At 38.8% G+C, this 19,165-nt stretch overlaps 1 protein-coding gene across 3 annotated transcripts in view; it reads left to right on the top strand.

The window, feature by feature from the left end:
• slc8a2b (solute carrier family 8 member 2b) overlaps positions 1-18,915 on the top strand; it is a 54,920-nt gene extending 36,005 nt beyond the window's left edge. For 2 of the 3 annotated variants that reach the window (XM_026943588.3, XM_053239733.1), the window contains 6 exons: positions 3,366-3,469; positions 3,850-3,867; positions 6,408-6,532; positions 7,711-7,810; positions 7,997-8,269; positions 8,668-18,915. In XM_026943588.3, the coding sequence (XP_026799389.3) occupies positions 3,366-3,469; positions 3,850-3,867; positions 6,408-6,532; positions 7,711-7,810; positions 7,997-8,269; positions 8,668-9,044 (997 nt within the window). In that variant the 3' untranslated portion in view covers positions 9,045-18,915. The remainder of the gene's footprint in view (positions 1-3,365; positions 3,470-3,849; positions 3,868-6,407; positions 6,533-7,710; positions 7,811-7,996; positions 8,270-8,667) is intronic. The other variant, XM_026943589.3, reaches the window with a different exon arrangement.
• Positions 18,916-19,165: the final 250 nt, after the last annotated feature.

The following is a 19,165-nucleotide window of genomic DNA, read 5'->3' as shown; positions in this document are numbered from 1 at the left end:
CGTTGGGCTCCATCATTTATTCTGGCAATTTCCTTTTTATATTGTGGACTCATACAGTGAGCATTCATCCGGTATTTCATGGAACATTCAGAAAATTGACGGTTAGGCTTCATTTAACTAACTGTAGCTGCCCAGACCTTTTCTTTAAAGATTTTAGTATTCAATGATGGCTGGTTGGGATAATAGATAGGAGGGATAAAATCTACCAAAGGCACAATCACAATTTGTTGATTAGTGATTAGTGAAGTCACCTGACACGACTGTCACTAATTTTAACGTTGCATAAGTTTAGAGTCTGGGCTAGAAGGAAATCAGCCCCAGCCTCACTTCTTCCTTTGTTTTCGTAGTAATTCTTAAAAGCTTGATGTTTACGAGTTCATCAGTAAGACACTTTAAATTTTAAATGGATGCTAACGCCTCCTGGAAATGAATACCCAAGCTCCTAGAGGCAGTCCGACCCTTAGGCACTGCTCCGGTTACAGCCACAACCCCTGAGTACAGCTTTAATGCTGTTATTGGACAGTGATTGCATTTCAGTATGACATGATTCCCACACACTAGTGAAATGCAATTGGAAGCATCACTCAGTGAGATAGAATACACAGGGTGGATTATATTCACTTCTGATATAAAAATAGCTATACCATGCTGATTGTTAGTCACTGAAGGGATCTCAAGAGATATAAGAGCAATGCCATGAAGATTTCGCTTTTTGCGTGGCGTGTTTTCAGAGATATTATATTGCATTTCTTGTTTTTCACCATTGTGATTGCTTTTTAATCTGACACATCATCTTCTGTGCATTTTATGATGTATGATGTTGCTTGGAAATCATTAAATTATTTCTGTTTTATTTGCCAATAATGTTGAGATGGCTTTTCTCTCTCAGACAATTAACATAAAATCCTGGGCTTTTTTTTTTTTTTTTTTAAATGAGAGCTGACACCTGAATGTAAAACAGTGTCCATTAAAACATGATAGTGGGGATTGTCCTTTGAATGGGGTTTGACCTTCGATATGATTGACTCTGCATGTATCAGCTACTGTAAAGTCCTACAAAAATGTTGAAAAAACAAGGTGTTGGAGCGCAAAGATGAGAGCAGGAGGTAGAACACTGAGGACAAATACATTCTTAGCAAAGAAAGTATGATTTCTTCTGTACTGTTACATTAAAGAAAGGGTGGGGTGATTTTTTTTTCTGTCGTCGTTATGAAACAAAAATTAATGAGGTAAACTGCCTCATGCCCATTATGAGATTAGAGAATAGACGCATTAATAATAATCTACTCTCCTGGGCAAAGAAAAAAAAAAAGGACCAAGGCCAATATGGCAAAATATTAAGCTTTTAATGGTCTTAACAACAAATCATTGGTCAGGAAATGAGCAGGAATGAAACAGAGAGATAAAGGAGCTCAGTATGGGAGCTTTTCCCTTTGATTTCTGTAAATGTTTAAGTCTTGTGGCTCTTGATGAGCTGCATCAGGTGCAGCAGAAAACCAAATAATCACTAATCTTTTAAGAAAAAAATCCCAGAAGATATTTTTGGAAACATTCGCACACCCAGACACGTGTTAGTTTGAATTTTACATCAAACATTTTAATCGTTATCATGATTTTGCACACAAAAAGACTATAGAAGTGAATTTCCCTGTTTCTAGCTTTTCCCCAAACAGCAAAAGGAAACCGGTGAACGGAGGCACAGAAGCTCTCAGGAGTGCGTCTGCTTCATTCCTGCTCATTTTCTCACCAGTGATTTCTTGTTAAGACCATTAAAAGCTTCACATTTGCCACTTTGGGCTTGGCCCATTTTGTTTTGTTTTTTTTGCCTTGATGATGTGGCCTGGGGTACAATTGAGTTCTTAATATCCTATCATTATTAATAGTCAACATAGTGGCATACTGGACAGTGTTTCTTATCTGGCAGGAATATAAGTGGGAGAACATCAACAAAACTGGCACTGATAGTAATGCTTTGGTCTATGATGTCGCAAATTCATCAGTGCTGGATGTAAATGAAAGAATAATAAACAAACCCATGCACTAAAACCTTACTAAAATCAGAATACACTCACTGACCACTTTATTAGGAACACTGTACTAATACTGGGTAGGCCCTTCCTTTGCTCTCGAAACAGCCTCAATTCTTTGTGGCATGGATTCCACAAGATGTTGGAAAATTCCTTTGAGATTTTGGTCCGTATTGACATGATTGCATCACGCAATTGCTGCAGATTTTTCAGGTGCATTTTCATGCAGTGAATCTCCCGTTCTACCAAATCCCAAAGGTGTTAGATCTGATGACTGGGAAAGCCACAGAAGAACATTGAACTCATCGTCATGTTCATGAAAACAGTTTGAGACATGGTGCATTATCATGCTGGAAATAGCCATTAGAAAGAAGATGGCTAAATTCCAGCGATGATTGATTTACTATTAACGGGCCCAAAGTCTGCCAAGAAAACATTCCCCACACCATCACACCACCTCCACCAGCCTGGACTGGTGACTCAAGGCAGGTTGGGTCCATGGATTCATGCTGTTGGTGTCAAATTCTGACCCTACCATCTGTGTGCCTTAGGAGAAATTGAGATTCATCAGACCAGGCTAGAGTCTTCAGCTGTCCAGTTTTGGTGAGTCTGTGCCCCCTGCAGCCTCAGCTTCCTGTTCATGGCTGACAGAAGATGTGGTCTTCTGCTGTTGTAGCTCATCCACTCAAGTTTGGACGTGTTGTGCATTCTGAGATGCTTTTCTGCTTACCACAGTTGTACAGAGTGGTTATCTGAGTTGCTGTATCCTTTGTGTCAGCTCGAACCAGTCTGGCCACTCTCCGCTGACCTCTCTCATCAACAAGGCGTTTCCATCCACAGAACTACCGCTCACTGGATATTTTTGCTCTTTTGCACCATGCTGAGTAAACTCTAGAGACTGTTGTGTGGGGAAATCCCAGGAGATCAGCATTTATAGAAATCCTCAAACCAGCCCGTCTGGCACCACCAATCACGCCACAGTAAAAGATCACTGAGATCACATTTTTCCCCCATTCTGATGGTTGCATGATTGCATGAATGAGTAGGTGTACAGGTGTTCCTAATAAAGTGCTCCATGAGTGTGTGCAAGGGGATGTAAAAAATGCAGAATGTAAAAATGGGCAAGCCAGTAAATTTATAAATAGATGTGACTTACTTAAACTTTCCCTGCGTCAGTATTCATGCAACTTTTGAACTTTATCTGCCGACTCTGAATACATTTCAGCGTGTTTGTCTCATTTAGCAGTTACCTGTTCTCTGCTCTTCGACATTTAGCCGCAGTTTAGAGCATCACTTGAATGCATAATTTGGTGCTTGCTTGTGTGTGTTTGTGTTCAGGCAAACCATTCAGATTAGGATCATTGACGATGAAGAATATGAGAAGCATGAGAACTTCTACATTGTCCTTGAGGAACCACAGTGGATGAAGAGAGGAATCTCTGGTAGGGTTGTGTGTGTGTGTGTGTGTGTGTGTGTGTGTGTGAGAGAGAGAGAGAGAGAGAGAAAGCAAGAGCTCTGAGCTGCTGCTTTAATTCCACGTCAGATTAAGGCACTGAAAGCACAATCAATAGGATTAGACATCTCTTGGGTCACCCTCACTTCTGTCTCTCTCTCAGTTCACTGCAATAGGTTTTTTTTTTTTTTTTACATTAGTGCATCGTGTGCTATTGAAAAATTAATAAGCACTAGCATATATAAAAGCAATGCACCTATTACTAATAACAATATCCTAACAATACTACTAATAATACACTAACAAAACTAACATTCTTTCTTCCGCCTGTCCTTCTTATCTCTTCTTCTGTCTCTCACGCTCCTACAGCTCTGCTGCTCAATCAAGGTAAGGCTTCAGACTCTAACCATGGTTAAAGGGAAAAACCACCCTGAATGACTTTTTAATGATCTTTTTAATTAACATGAGATCTTCAGTGGTGTCCAAATGGCAATTTATTTTAGTTTTTTTTAATACGTTTTTTTTTAGTTTACTTCTTTGACTGGCATGTTGATCTTTTTGCACTTTGGTTAACGGTTTCCTGCATTATCCACAATGCCACTGGATTACCTGCTGACAGTGATGCTACTGGGATTTAGCCATCACTTCGTCTATCTAGAAAGCGTAGCAGCAGCTCTTTAGTACTTTAGTCTGTCCAGCTCTCGCAGATCCCCATCTACACTTCCAAAGCTTCAACTTTCATGCTAATTCCATCGTCAGTGCCGTCGCCCTCATCATCATGTCATAGATCGCTAACTAGCCAAGCAGAGTCTAGGCTGTAACTCAGCACACCTGTGTCTTATAGCTGTATTGCATTCTGGGACCTTGTGTCCTAGTTTTGCTGTCTCGACTGCTTCTAATTTAGAATTCTCATTAATATGAAATTGAATGTTGCCAGAAAACGGTTAGTGAGAAAAGAAGTGTAACATGGGAAGTAGAATAGGGATCCATTTCCAAAAAGTTTAATACATGTTGTGGCATCTAGAAAACAAAATGTATAGCCAGATAAAAGGGGCAAAACAAAATTGGTCATAAAAATGATATCATATTCAAGAGCAATCCAGACAAACTCCAAAAATGTAGCTGCAAGCAGTGATCTGGATCAAGAAAAACAGCCCTAAAGCATGATGCTGCCGCCACCGTGCTTCACCGTGGGTATGGTGTGCTTTTGATGATGTGCTTTTCTTTGCACTAAACATACCTTTTGGAATTATGGAATTATTATACCTTTGGGAATTGGTCTCATCAAACCATAACACATTTTGCCACATGGTTTGGGGTGATTTAGTTGAGCTTGGAAGCCTTTGTGTGAAACGGCTCCCGTCTAGCCGGCCTACCCCAGAGCCCAGACATGTGATGAATACAAGAGATTCTTTTCACGTGCAGAAAGTAATCAGTACTTGTCACATATTCCTGCAGCTCCTTTAATGTTGTTGTAGGTCTCTTGGTAGCCTCCCTGGTAAGCTTTTGTCTTGTCCTTTTATAAATTTTGGAGGCACGTCCTGTTCTTGGTGATGTCACTGTGGTGCCCCCTTTTTCTCTATTTGTTGATGATGGCCTTTATGGTGTTTCATGGTACATCTAATATTTTAGAAATTCTTTTATACCCCTCTCCTGATTGATATCTTTCAACAAGTGAGATACCACGCGTGATTTGTAAGTTCTTTATGGACCAGCAGTCAGACGAAACCAAGAAGATGTGAAGAAAATCCTACAGGAACAGCTGATCGTTATTTGGGTTTAATCAGAATAATTTCATTGATGACAGCTGTATGATAATTACATCTGAACATGAGATTGAATGTAATCGGTTCATTCTGAACACAGCCACATCCTCAATTATAAAAGGGTGTGCACACTTATGCAACCAGGTTGTTTTAATCCCTAAAATGTTTCTTATTGTTTTTCACTTAATTTCTATACATTGTAATTTTTACATTGAGAGTGCAAAAAGTTCTGACATGGATTCATTTTTTAACATCTCATTTAACAGGGGTGTGTAGACTTTTTGTATCCGCTGTATTTAATGTGTTTTAAGGTGTAGTTACACAAGATAGTTATTGTGTGTTGGGTGTGTGTCTGCCATGAGCTGTGTAATGCTGCAGTGGTTAGTCTGGCTGTTTATTTGTGATTATTAGGATTATTTTTTCCCAACACTTCCCTTTTTCTTTCAGTTTTATTTTCATTTCACGTCCTGTCTGTTGAGAAGGAGTTGTCCGTTGTTTTCAAGGCTTTGTGTTTTTTTTTTTTTTTTTTTGTGCATAGTGGACCGTATTCCATATTCCATAAGTGCAAAAGTTATGTTAATATTGATGTGGGGAAAGTTATGTGTATTCAGACCCAGGTTACGCACATAAGGTGGGGAGCCCAGAAAATCTACCTCAAATGGCATTCCATAGTTTTTTAAAGCGTCTTTACAGCTCAAAACATAAATTTCATAATAATAAGTGACATTTTATGGTGGACAGTGACGCTAGACTTAATGCTGTTCCGTGCGCAAGAAAAAGTCTGCTATTATATGTAACTGAGACACGCCTCTTTTTTCATTAAACTCCGCCCAGTCTGTAACTCCTGTGCAACACTGTGAATAGTGCTTACATAAGAGGTCTGAATACCAACGTGTGCAATTTATCTATTAAATCCTTTGGGTTTTGCATGTTGTATCAGTGTACATGTTCTGATATTTCTTTTTCGTTTGCTCCAGTCTTTATTTCTGCCTCTTCCTTCCTGTTCCTCTTATCTTATTTTCTCTTTTTTCTCTTCCCCTGCTTTGTGACCTCCTGTCATTCTTTTTTCACCTCTTTTTTCCCCCCGCTGTCATTCTGTTTTCACCTCTTTCACCTCTTTTTTTCCCCCCAATGTCATTCTGTCTGCTTTTCCTTATCCAGAGGACCAGGAAGGGCAGCTCAGCGCTGAGGAAGAGGAAGCGAAGAGAATAGCTGAGATGGGGAAGCCGATTCTGGGTGAGCACAGCAGACTGGAGGTGGTCATCGAGGAGTCCTATGAGTTTAAGGTAACATTCCATTTATAACACCAGTGTCTAGCTCTTCTTCACGGAAGCATCTGTTCTATAAACCTGAGATATAAATCATCTGATGAAATCATTTCCAGTCATATGAATGTCATTTTGCTTGTGAATAATTAGGCATACTTTAAAATATTTTCTTGTTTCATTGGTGGGACAAAAACCCTTTTATGACAGAAAAGTCACACGAACTTCACATATTCATCACATATAGTAGGTTTTATTGTCGATGTCTTTTTTCACAATTCATTTACTTTCACCTGATTTTTAATTTAGTTGCACGTTTGATTTTTTTTTCTTTACACGACTCATTTATGTTCGTGTGCAATTTCAGGACTTTTGAAATGCACCTTCACACGCTTTTCTCATATTCCTATGATGAGTATGTGAATCCTTTTTGGTTATCAGGGAGTTGACACACTTGGCTCTTTTCCCAACCCCTACCGTAATGTTTACAGATTTCTACGACCACTTGATTCTGTCTCTACAAAATAAGGAAAATATCACACAATAATGAAGCCAAATGGCAAACACATCAGTCATCTGCAGTCCAGTCAGAGCTAATCAAGTTGATTGATGGTATAAGCAGAATACAGCAATTTTCTCTAATTACAGGCCTTTCATTAGAGGATTATCATATTAATTAACATTATTACACGGTCTGTTATAGAATCTGGGCAAGATTTTACTAAAATATAAATAAAACGTGCTTCAGTTACATTTTGTTCATAAGAACAAAAATACACAAATATATTCTTAATAGTTTTTATTATATTATTATTAGTATTAAATATACTAAAATTTTAATTAAAGGTTAAATTTCTCTCATTATTTTCAGTGTGAGATTAAGAAATATCCTCCCATCTGGCTTACCGAGGGTGCCAATAATTCTGGACCTGACTGTACCCACAGGCAGTGTGAAAGACCGGGAATCATACTGCGCAATATGCTTTGGTTAGAAATAAATAGGCCCATATATTTAGCACTGACAGGCAGAAAATGAAAATTATGCAAATATATATGTATATATATTCCTAATTTCAGTAGTGCTGCAAATATTTGGCACTAAAACAAGTCGGAAACTGCAGACTATCGCTTATATTATGCTGTAATTGTTGAGGGCATGAAATTATGTATTACAGCTTTCTCATTCTTGTCACTGCTAGAGCACAGTAGATAAGCTGATAAAGAAGACTAACCTGGCCCTGGTGATTGGCACCCATTCCTGGAGGGAGCAATTTGTGGACGCGGTGACAGTCAGTGCAGGTCGGTGACTGACACACACACACACACACACACACACACACACACACATACACACTATCTCTCTCACTCACTCTCTCTCTCTTGCTTCCTTTCCCATCTGTTTCTCAAATATTTAAGGGTAAATTGAAGCTAATCTAATCATTCATTATCCGCTCATGACCCTGTTGGTATGTTCGTGTCCTTCAGGAGATGGAGAAGATGAAGTAGAGGGACGCGAGCATCCGCCTTCCTGCTCTGACTATGTCATGCACTTTCTGACGGTGTTCTGGAAGGTCGTGTTTGCATGCGTCCCTCCCACCGAGTACTGGAACGGATGGGCGTGCTTCATGGTGTCCATCACTGTCATCGGCATTCTGACAGCCATCATCGGAGACCTGGCCTCCCACTTCGGCTGTACCGTGGGGCTCAAGGACACGGTCACGGCTGTGGTGTTTGTAGCTCTGGGGACCTCCATTCCAGGTGAGTCATATTTGCATCAAACACCATAAATATTATTAAAGATAACTGATGCATTTGACCAATTAATGGCATTAAGACTAGAAGTGGTATATATGTAACGTATTTTGGAAAAACAGACCAGATGTCTCTATGGCTGAATTTTGGAAAAAAGTCAAAATTTACAAAATGTTTTGCTGTTTTTTATTTAGGCTACTTTCTAACCCTTCCTTGGTGTCTGCCTGCAATGTTTAAGGACTCTAGCTTTAATGAAGTAGAATTGAAGGGTTTTCCCAAGCTGCCACACATAACTCCTTTCTCTTCTTTCTCTTTTCATCTACACTGCTCTCTCTCTCTCTCTCGAACTCCATCTCACTCACCTTCTTTCCTGTCCACTCTTTCTCTGTCTGTCTTGCTATCAGACACATTTGCTAGTAAAGTGGCTGCTACCCAGGACCAGTATGCCGATGCATCCATTGGCAACGTCACTGGCAGCAACGCCGTCAACGTCTTCCTGGGAATTGGTGTCGCATGGTCAGTCGCTGCAGTCTACTGGTCAATAAAAGGCGACAGTTTTAAAGTGGAGCCAGGCTCCCTGGCCTTCTCCGTCACCCTCTTCACTATTTTTGCCTTCATCTGCATGGCTGTTTTGCTCTTCCGGAGACGGCCGTCCATCGGGGGTGAGCTAGGAGGTCCTCGAGTTTCACGCCTCATTACCACATTGCTGTTCTTGGGTCTGTGGCTTCTTTACATTCTCTTCTCCAGCCTGGAGGCCTACTGCCACATCAAGGGCTTCTAAATCTTCTGGGTCATATACAAAAAAAGGATTTGCAAATCAGATATTTACTACAAACTACACACCATATAGACGGCTCAGATCAAAATATACCAAGTACCAAGATAAGCTTGGTGAATTACAAAGCTTTCTGGAGCACTTTCTGAAGATGAAAAGAAAAAAAAAATTAAAAGAAAGTTGCACACAAATGCTAAGAGAACACAAGACACACAAAAACGCATGAAGAATGCTTAAATTGCCCACATTTATTACATAAAACTTTGAGAGAATAAACAAACTTTGAACTTGGGGTCTTGTGAGCAAAGATGGAAATGAAAAAGGCATTGAATATAACAGAAAATGGTAGCTAAGATACAGTATGTTAGCTCTCCCGTTTATATGTACAAACCAAAATGCGAAAACAACCAGAATTACATTCTCACTGTCATTTCAAGGCAGGGTAAAATATTAATTTGGTATATTTGGTATAAACTATACTGGTATTTTTTGTGTATGAAGGGGTGTATTCAGATTTTCTGACTTAAGTTCAAGTGACATTAGTATTTACGTGGGGAAAGTTACTCGTATTCAGAGCCGTTTTACGCACATGGTGAAGTCGATTTTGTGGGTGTGTCATTCCGATGTCATGTATGCAAATCTGTCTTGAGTAGAAGTATTAAGACCACCACCTTTACACACAAACACTTGCCTTTAAGCCTCCAAAAAAAAAAAAAATCAGGGATAGAAAGTGCAGACTCAAGAAGCAGAACTTTGCTGTTACTGTAAATTGAAGTAACACAATTTAACGAAGTCACAACATTCTCAATCGAGGACATGAAACCGCCAAAGTGTGCATGGGATAGAATCGATTTTACCAAGCTTTTATTCCACTATTTTGATTTGTCAAATTAATCAAATAAAGCCATTGTTTATGTTAAGTCGATATGCTCTCCCGTAAAGCAGACATGCCCACAGTTTGAAGGATAAGCTGACCAAGCACTAATCTGCTACGCTTATGGCTCACTTTAAGTAAATGTATTTGATAATTGTAAACAAAAATATTTGGTCATTAAGATAAGCAGTGTCAAAGATTAAGATGCTGACTCCTCTTAAATTACAGCCCAAAACAAATTTCAGCATGACATATTGTGACTACATCAAACCGTCAGACAGAAGCACTGGATTCAACACTGCTCCTCGCGTGAGCTGATATCCTGCAAGAAAAATGCACTTATTAAAATTCTAATTCAAAATTACGCTTAACTATGAAACTCCTCTGTTTTCGGCAAACTCCACCATGCATGCCCAACTCTTGTGTAACTTCCCAAGTCTGAATACTCGTGTGCAATTTTTAGTATAACTGGAATTAAACTCTGAATATGGCCCACAATCAATAAAAACAAATCCTTTTAAAAAAACATATGATATAAAGCCCTAATTAAAACTGCTTAAAGAGAAAAGAAAACCAAGGAGTCATGGTCATCCACCAGGATCCACGGTTGAAGGAATGAAGGAATTATGAACTACAATAATGTATAAACTAGCAGTACTCTACTTTCCAGACAATAAGCCCCGCCCCACTCCACCACCTAGCGTAAAAACCCCTCATTTATTGTATGGTTGAGTCACTTTATTGTATATTTTGCATAAATGTATCAGGAAAATTTGATACATAATGTTAAATATAATAGTACATAATACATAATGTACTACTTCTCAAAAGGTATGTCAGAGACTCCTATTAGGCAAGTTAGTTTTTATCCCGTTATAAGTGTACTGCTGCATTACAGTCTTAATATAAATCTGTGTGTCTGTATTCAGATTTAAACCCAAAGTGGTTTAAACTATGTGCCTGGTAAGACTGAACAACAAAACCAAACCAAACCCAGAGGTAGAAATGTTAGCGCTGTGAGAATGGTCTGTGAATTCTGGCTCTGACAGTTCCTCAACCTCAGCTACATCACTCCAGTTCATAACTGGTCTCAAATACAGATGTATAAGTGGGACTATTTTTTTTTTTTTTTAAATTCCATAGTTATTGTTTTTGTTTGTTCCTGTGAGCGAATTTAGTTGGTTGTATTTCCCAAAACATATACAAATTATTAGTCTAACTTAAACCACTGTGACCCTGACCAGGCAGTTACTAAGGATGCTGTAACAAGGATCGAGATGGTCATTGCTAAACACTGATTTTGTGTTCTCATGACCATTTTTTTTGTATTTATTTGATTATTTGAAGTTAGTGTTCAACAGGTAGTTTTGAAACTTCACAACCCTGAAAAATGACCTACACCTTGGGTCTTTGGGTTCTTCTTTACTCCAACCCCCGTGTTGTTATGGAGTCAGAATGCTCATGTGTCCTCTTACTGAAAAATTAACTGGTCAAGATTTTGGAATTTTTTATTCAGTGCTTAATGGTATGTTTAACTGCTTATGTGTTTTTATAAGCATTACCCGACTCATGCAGCTCAGTAATCATCTGTTATTTTTGTACTGAAAACAGTTAGCTAAATCTAATATTTATATTGATATTTATTTTTAGGTGTGTCAGTTTTGAGAGCCGATGCTATTAAAAAAAGAGGGAGGATCTTTATGCTGGTCTTATAGTTTGGAAAATACAAAATGTCTATAAACAATGTGTTGCTAAATGTTCTAAGACTAGAACACGCTAACAAACTGCTCTTCATTGCGTGACAGCTTGCTCCAGTGTCAGTTCAGTGTGTTTTGTAGTCTTAAGAACCACAGAAGTTAATTTTACAGCCATCTGCTCACATTAGAATGTTGTTTTGAGTTGTTGCACATTTAAATTTTGCAATTTCTACATTCTGAGTTCTGAGCGTTGAGGCTTTTGAACTGGTGTAGAAAGACTTGGGAAACTTGGAGCGGTCTTTTATGAATACTACTGTACCTGAATTGTGTAACTGAAGTTTAGTGTTCTTCCTGTAACATAAACCTGTGCATGGCAATGCTATTTCAAACACTTTGAATTCATAAAACAGTTCAAACCAGTTGTGGCTTGTCTATAGGGGCAGATAGTCCAGAACCCCACCATAAACAAGTCCTCATTCACAAGTCCATACATTTTAATCTCTACTGAAATGCTAATTACCGCTTTTGAGAGACCAAATATTTGTTGATATTTGACAGATACAAGCTGACATTCCATTGATTTGGTGATCTTTCTACATAGATGTTTGCTTACTGCCCCATTTAGCAGTTATTGCACCTAGTGGTCAAAAATTGGAACTGCAACAAATGCTAACGGGCCCATTTGAGCAGGAATCACGCAGGGAATAAAAGGGTTGCCAGGGTCAAGTTTTTTTTTTAAATGCCAAATAGAGATAGTTTAAAAATACTCTGCCGCCAAGAGCCATTTCTATTTTAAGATATATTGCAAAGGGGAGACACATTGACCTTGTTTCCCATGCAAAGGCTGAGAAAAAGAAGACAAAGTTAGGCTTGTTTCAGGTCTTTTGTGTGGTTTTTGAGATGTAGTTGGGCTGGAAATTTAGCTGAAACCTGCCAAACCTGGTTAAAGATATTAGCTCTTCTGTGTGCACCTTGTAGATGATGAGAAACAGACCTGCTGTATGGAACACAGTTGAACAAAGGTACATCTAAAACCACTCAAATGGTTGCCATTCTGAGAACACTGGACATGAATTGGGGAATACCACATTGTGCACCATGCACACACATTCCCACACCCACTCATATCTAGGTGCAATTTAGCATAGCTAATCCACCTACTGGCGTGTTTCTGGGAGGTAGCCCACGTGGAATAAAGCCGAACACACATGTTCATTCATTCATCTTCATTAACAGCTTTGTCTTGAGCAGCGATGCAGTGGATCCATCACTGGGCACCATGCACACATTGACATTCACACACTCCCAGGGGCAATTTGGCATAGCCAATCTGTGTTTTGAAGCTGTGAGGTGGGACAGCTACCTGCTGCACCACATATTTTAGTAAGGAATGTAGAGGGATTAACAATTGCAGTGTAGTACGCAAACTGCTCTGTGCACTACACTGATTTTGCATTTTCATGGATTCCAGTCCCGGCACTGTTAAGCATGATGAATCATTAATGTAGGATGTAATAAGTGGGGTATTGATTGGTCCAGTGTCTCAGTTTTTGTTCTATTATAAAAGCACTCAGTATCAGGACTTAGTATTGTGTATAAAGCAAGGTTAAAAAAATCTATTCTTCTGTCTATTCTTGTGTGTAATGAACGGTGTGCTAGGCTAAGCTCCAAGCCATGCTCTTGGCAGTCTTTATTCTCTGTGCAAGACTAGGCTTTACCCGTGTTGTATGTTTGGTCGTGTTTTATCTGTTGAGTAGTTACGCATAAAGATGCATGTACAGTAGGAGTACTATTTGACAGAACTTGAAAGACATGCATGGGTGGTTGTATAAAATGTACAGTGCTTTAATTTAGTTCAGTAGACAATATGCACTGCACCAGAGTACAGGTTCTATGACTCGAAGGCAATCTGTCTAGTATATACCTCTAAAATGGCAGATATAACAGATATAGCAGTTTTGGAATCAGTACACAGTCATAATTACAGCCTCTGTTATGCCTTGACTTTTTCCACAATTAGATCCAAGTTTAGCATGGTGCATGTTATGGTGGCTTGAAAATGTATTCAGCCTGCATTTGTGATAATATCAATGTCTCCCCCCCCTCTATTTGTGAGTCCTTGTGTTATGTAAAAGAATAATTTATGCATATTTAACAAATATTTTCCGCCTCTGTCAGTGCCACCTTGGGCATCAGTATAGCAATAAGTGTATTTGAATACATCTTTTTTTTTTTTTAACTTTAAACTCAAAGCAATATTTGTCCATTAGTCCTTAAAGCTGGGTCAAGTTATTCGGGTGACGTGATAGAAAGTCTTGTCAGAAATTGTCAACTGAAGGGTATATTTAAGAAAAAAAAATTTGGACACCGTTAAGACATTCCAGTGTTGCTTTTGCAGTGTGCTTTGGATGATTTTCTGCTGAAATACAAATTTTGTTTCAGATTAAAGATTTTGAGTTTAGCAGCTGTTAGATAACAGATTCTCTGTGATGACTGATTTTCAGGCAGAACTATTTCTGTGTAACCCAACCTAAATAGAGTTAGGATTTAGTGCTGTATTACTGTGTTTTTTGCCAAATTTGCCACTTAACCTCCTCCTGCACGAGTTGCTACTGCCTCCTCCGCTGTGCCTCTGTTAACCACCTCCAGTGAACATGACAGATGCAGATGGCCTTTGTGTTATCCAAGTTATCTGTAACAACTTTACCTCTTTGCCTCTTTATACAAATTGCCCCATGCCTGCTTACACTACAGCTGTTGCCAATGACCCATTGGGGATTCTCCACCTTCTAGATGACTCTCATTTCTCATCCCTCATTTCTTTCCAATTGCAGGCCTTTTCACCTTGATCTTAGCCTTCCATCATCTTGACATTCCCCCTCTCTTTGGAAGAGACTAGGGGCCCCTTTACCATGCTGTAATTGTTCATGCATTAGATCACTGTCTTCTTTCAGACCTCCCAACTGGATTGTCCTTTCGTTATCTTACATCCTCAGATGCCCCCAATACACCAAAGTCTTCCCCCTCTGGTCCACCTCAACTGTGTGATTTGCATTATACCACATTATACCAATTTCCTAGTTTTGCTTCGTTATCTGGGAAATTCATGTTTGGTTCCTTCAAGTTCAGCACTTGAACAGTATCTCATTCATCAACCAGCATGTTCTGCTGCCCCTTAACACTCTTTACAGATACTGCTTTATCCGTTCCCGTTGTGCAATTTCTTCCACGCTATTATTGCTTTCCTTCCTTGGGTGTATACTTAGACACATTCTGATAACTTCGTAGTTATCCACGTCAATAATGGACACTCCACCACATCCCTAAGCCTGAAGCCTTTTGTTGGTCATCAAACTTGCCAGCAGTTACCAGTTATTCCATTTACATAGGGAACTGAATATATAGTTATTTCTAATATTGACCTGTACCTGGCTTACTCAAAAGTTCAGAAGAATTTCAGAACTTTGTTACCTTAAGGTCCTTATTCAAGAGCCCAGCTCACAATCTTCCAATCAACAGCCCAGAGATTAAACCACTGAGCCTTCACTGTCACCCTTCAAACTTTTGCCAGTTCAAATTTGGCATTTACTTCTCTATCATATGGAAGAATCCCCTCATGCATTTGTTTCCACAGAAACCATCTTTCTTCTTGCCTTTAAAGGCATTGCCCTTAAACCAACTTTAAATGCATGTAAACCTTCATACCATCCTTGCTTCTCAAATCATACAGTCCTTCCTCCAGTTCAGAACCTCACAAAGCACTCTATGGTCTGGCCTTTCTCAAATTGGCTCCATTGTTGCCCATCACTGATTTCAGAGCCATCTCCCCAACAAGTTGGGGCAAATTTCCGAAAGTCTTGTTCGGGATTAGTGCAGTGTCCTCAGCATCCAGGCAAGGACTTCTCGAAGGTACCTTCTCACTCCTTGAGTGTTGGTCTTCTGAAGTGCTTCAGACTCACCCTGTCCAACGTATTGGGCATTAATCTGTCCAAGCATACAACAGCTATATCCTAGACCTTAGACTATCCCATGAGCCTATAAAAGTCTCATCAATTTAACTATATTAAAGTTCAGGAGTCTGGCTTTCTAGCAAAAAGCAGGATTCACAGAGAAATCCTCATACCATTAATGGCTGCATGGTCTACACTCACAAAATAGATAAAAGACCTTGAAAATCTACCCCCCTCTTAGCTAGCTTCCCCTATAATACCATATACCCCTTCAGTTTCCTGTGACAAAATTTTTTTCCCAACCCTGGTCTTGCAGTACCCCCTATCCTGCACATTTATTGTTGTCCCTGCTCCCAACATACCTGATTCAACCAGCTGATAACCTCTTGTTGAGTTGAAGTGGGTGTGGTACAGCAGGCAAAACACTCAAATGTGCAGGATAGGGGTACTCGAGGACCCGTGTTGGGACCCCATGTCCTACTACCCGACATATCGCTTGTAGGTGTGGTTGGCACTTGCAAAATGGATTGGTCTTAGCAATAGCAATGATTAGTGTTTCTCTATAATCTTGTTCTGCCTGTCCTGAAATCTCTTTCATACTAATTTTCAGGTTTCATTTGGAACTCGAATGAAGAGCGTTACAGGTACAGCTAGAAAAATTCAACAAATTGGGACTTCTAGGGTAATGCCTTCCACTTAGAACTGTCACTCTGATTTTTTTCTGTTCTGTTCCTATTTAATTCATTCATTCATCTTCAGTCACTACTTTATCCTGGTCAGGGTTGTGGTGGATCTGGAGCTTATCCCAGTAATACCAGGCACAAGGTGGGAATATACCATGAATGGTGTAGTCCATTGCAGGGCACCATGCATACACACATTCACACCTAGGGGCACATAGGCATCCACACACAATCCACACACTGGCATATTTTTGGACAGTGGGACGAAGCCGGAAAACCCGGAGGAAACCCACAAATACACTGACATAACATGAATTTCTGCACAAACATTTACCCAAGCTCAGGATCGAACCCCCGGAGCTGTGAAGCAGTAATGCTACCAGCTGTGCCACTGTGCCACCAGTGCTGTTTACGTTTTCATAAAAGGCAAAATCCACATTCTAATCTTTAAGAGCACATTCCTTTTATAGCCAGTTGATAATGTAAACCTTTACAAATACAATTTTCATTAAAAAAATTTGCTGTCTAGGGCTCTTGAGTGGTGCAACGGAAAAGTATTTGCCCTATTGTTGGGAAATCGCAAGCTTGAATCCTGATGATGTCACAGCTATCCGTGGCCGGGTTAGTAGCTGTCGTGAGATAGCGGAGAGCTGGCTAATGGATGGGAATGGACAGATGACCAAATTGGGGAGAAAATGGGGGAAAATAAAACAAAAAATGGAAAAAACAGATATCTACTAAAAAAACAAACAAACAAACAAACAAAAAACACATATGCCCTAAAAGATTGTTTCTCCTTTCTAGGCACATAGTCATTTTTTAGCCCCTTAATGGCATTGTAGCTTTTTCAGTGCTGTTATGCTGTAACCTATGTATTGAGCACACTACTATATATAGAGAAAGCCAGAAAGCCATTTAGAATTCACCCTGAATGTGTTGAGGCACTATAATTATTTGCCGTTGTTGTTTGCTTTATGGTTGTCTGGACCCTTCAAGTGTTTTAGCATTTTGTGTTGCAGAAAACTGCTGCTGCTAGTAGATTATTACATCAATCTCCCCTGCGTTTTCTTGTCTTATTTGTCGTGGTAGGCATGTCTGAGGTTTTAAGGACATTTCAAACCTTGAAATCTTAAGGAGTAGAATGACTTTTTGTACTGAAAATGAAACATGCCGTAACTCATACAAGTGTTTAAAGTGCCCTTTAACGTCAAGGGTTTTATAAGAACATTTTAAGCTTTTCCTTTTAGGTAATAATTATATGTTAAGGTTGAGATGTTTTTTATAAAAAAAAAATGTCACCAATATTGAATTGTATTATTGAATTGTAATATAAAAAATGTAACCTGCCAAATTCACGAAGCCCATTTATCAAAAAATGATCACGTCATACTGTAGCTTGGCGCGTAAATTACGATCAGTTCAAACAGACTGTTATTAATTAAATGAAATCCTTTTTGTTTTGGTTTGTTTATTTCGGGTATGTTTGTGTGACTTGATTATTGCCATAGGGACTCGTTTTATTATTTTTTTATGTGTTTTACTTGTGTAATGTACCAGCACTGTGTTATAGGTTCTGCTATTTTTCTCTGGACACAACAGGAACCCAAATGGATCGAGACAACAAGTGCAATATAAAACCTGACTTTTTTTTTTGAGGGCATGTACAAAACTATTAATAGAAAAAAAAAGTCATCCCAAATGCAATAATTATTCATGTGTTCATTGGCCTAGTTAAACAAATTTACAGGTTTGTAGATGGATGTCAGCCTTTATTAAGTTTACCAAAGTCACGTTTAATTTATTTCCCTTAATGTCATGCTTTGTATTACATGTTTATATAGATTTCTAACCCTTTAAATACGCATTTTCCAATTTTTATGTGTCTTTAAATTTTAGAGGTCATGTAATGGAAGTAATGGTTTTGATTGATATTTCTGAGATATTTAGATACACTTAGTATGTTGACTTGCTTAAAAAGAAACCATAGTGTAAAATTGAACTGAAAACTATATTATTCTGTTTGTATAAATCTCTATATCTCTCGTTCTTGCGTGCACACACACACATACACACACACACACATATCGAGCAACTCCAGTAATTTTCCTTGTTAGTAATTTCTACAGGATTTGTAGATTTGTATGGGCTGGAAAAATATTTCCAAATCTGTTCTATAAAAAAAATCTGCTTTTTTCTAATATCAATTAATTAATCCTGTTCATAAAACACAATTTATGATACACTTAGCCCCAAAGGCTATTTGATTCTTGAAAAAAAGTTATTCAAGTTATACAAGTATGTTCCATGTTCCTTCATAGCTGTTTTTTTGTCTATTAAAGGTGTTTTGCAGGGTTCATTCGTGTGAATTAAAGAATGTGAGAGCATGGGTCTCTTAGCTCCATGCGTTGTTTAAATGTACTGCCTTAAATGTAATGTTTCAGTCCACTAAGTCATCTGGCATTTGATGTTACTAGAAATGTGTTTGCACTGTGCTGTTCTGCATGTCATAGATGTGCAAAAAAGCATGTCCAGTTTACGTGCATGATCCGTTTTCTGTGTTCATGTTTATTTTTCTTGTTTTCTGAGAAAAAAAAAAATATCTGAAAAGCAGTTCTTAATGCTTTTATATGGTTACCATTTAAGAATAAACAAAAAAAATGTTGTGAAAAGTAATTTTAACTGTCTTTATATTTGTAGTATGTTTTTGGACTTGGAACAAAGTGCTGCATTTGGCAGAAACCCAACACTGCTCATCGCTCTGAGAACACCATCCACACAGTGAAGCATGGTGGTGGTAGATAGTTGATAGCTACCCTTAGCCTCTTGCTTCTTTGCTTTTCTGTCTAATGCCCTCTTTTACCTGGTCACTGATATTTGGTGCAGGGACACATGTAGGCAGAATCACATTGTACTATTGTCTTTC

This window comes from Pangasianodon hypophthalmus, chromosome 14, assembly GCF_027358585.1.
Source record: "Pangasianodon hypophthalmus isolate fPanHyp1 chromosome 14, fPanHyp1.pri, whole genome shotgun sequence".
Lineage (NCBI taxonomy): Eukaryota > Metazoa > Chordata > Actinopteri > Siluriformes > Pangasiidae > Pangasianodon > Pangasianodon hypophthalmus.
Note: the sequence above shows the minus strand (reverse complement) of the source record. Positions and strands in the feature narration are given on the sequence as shown.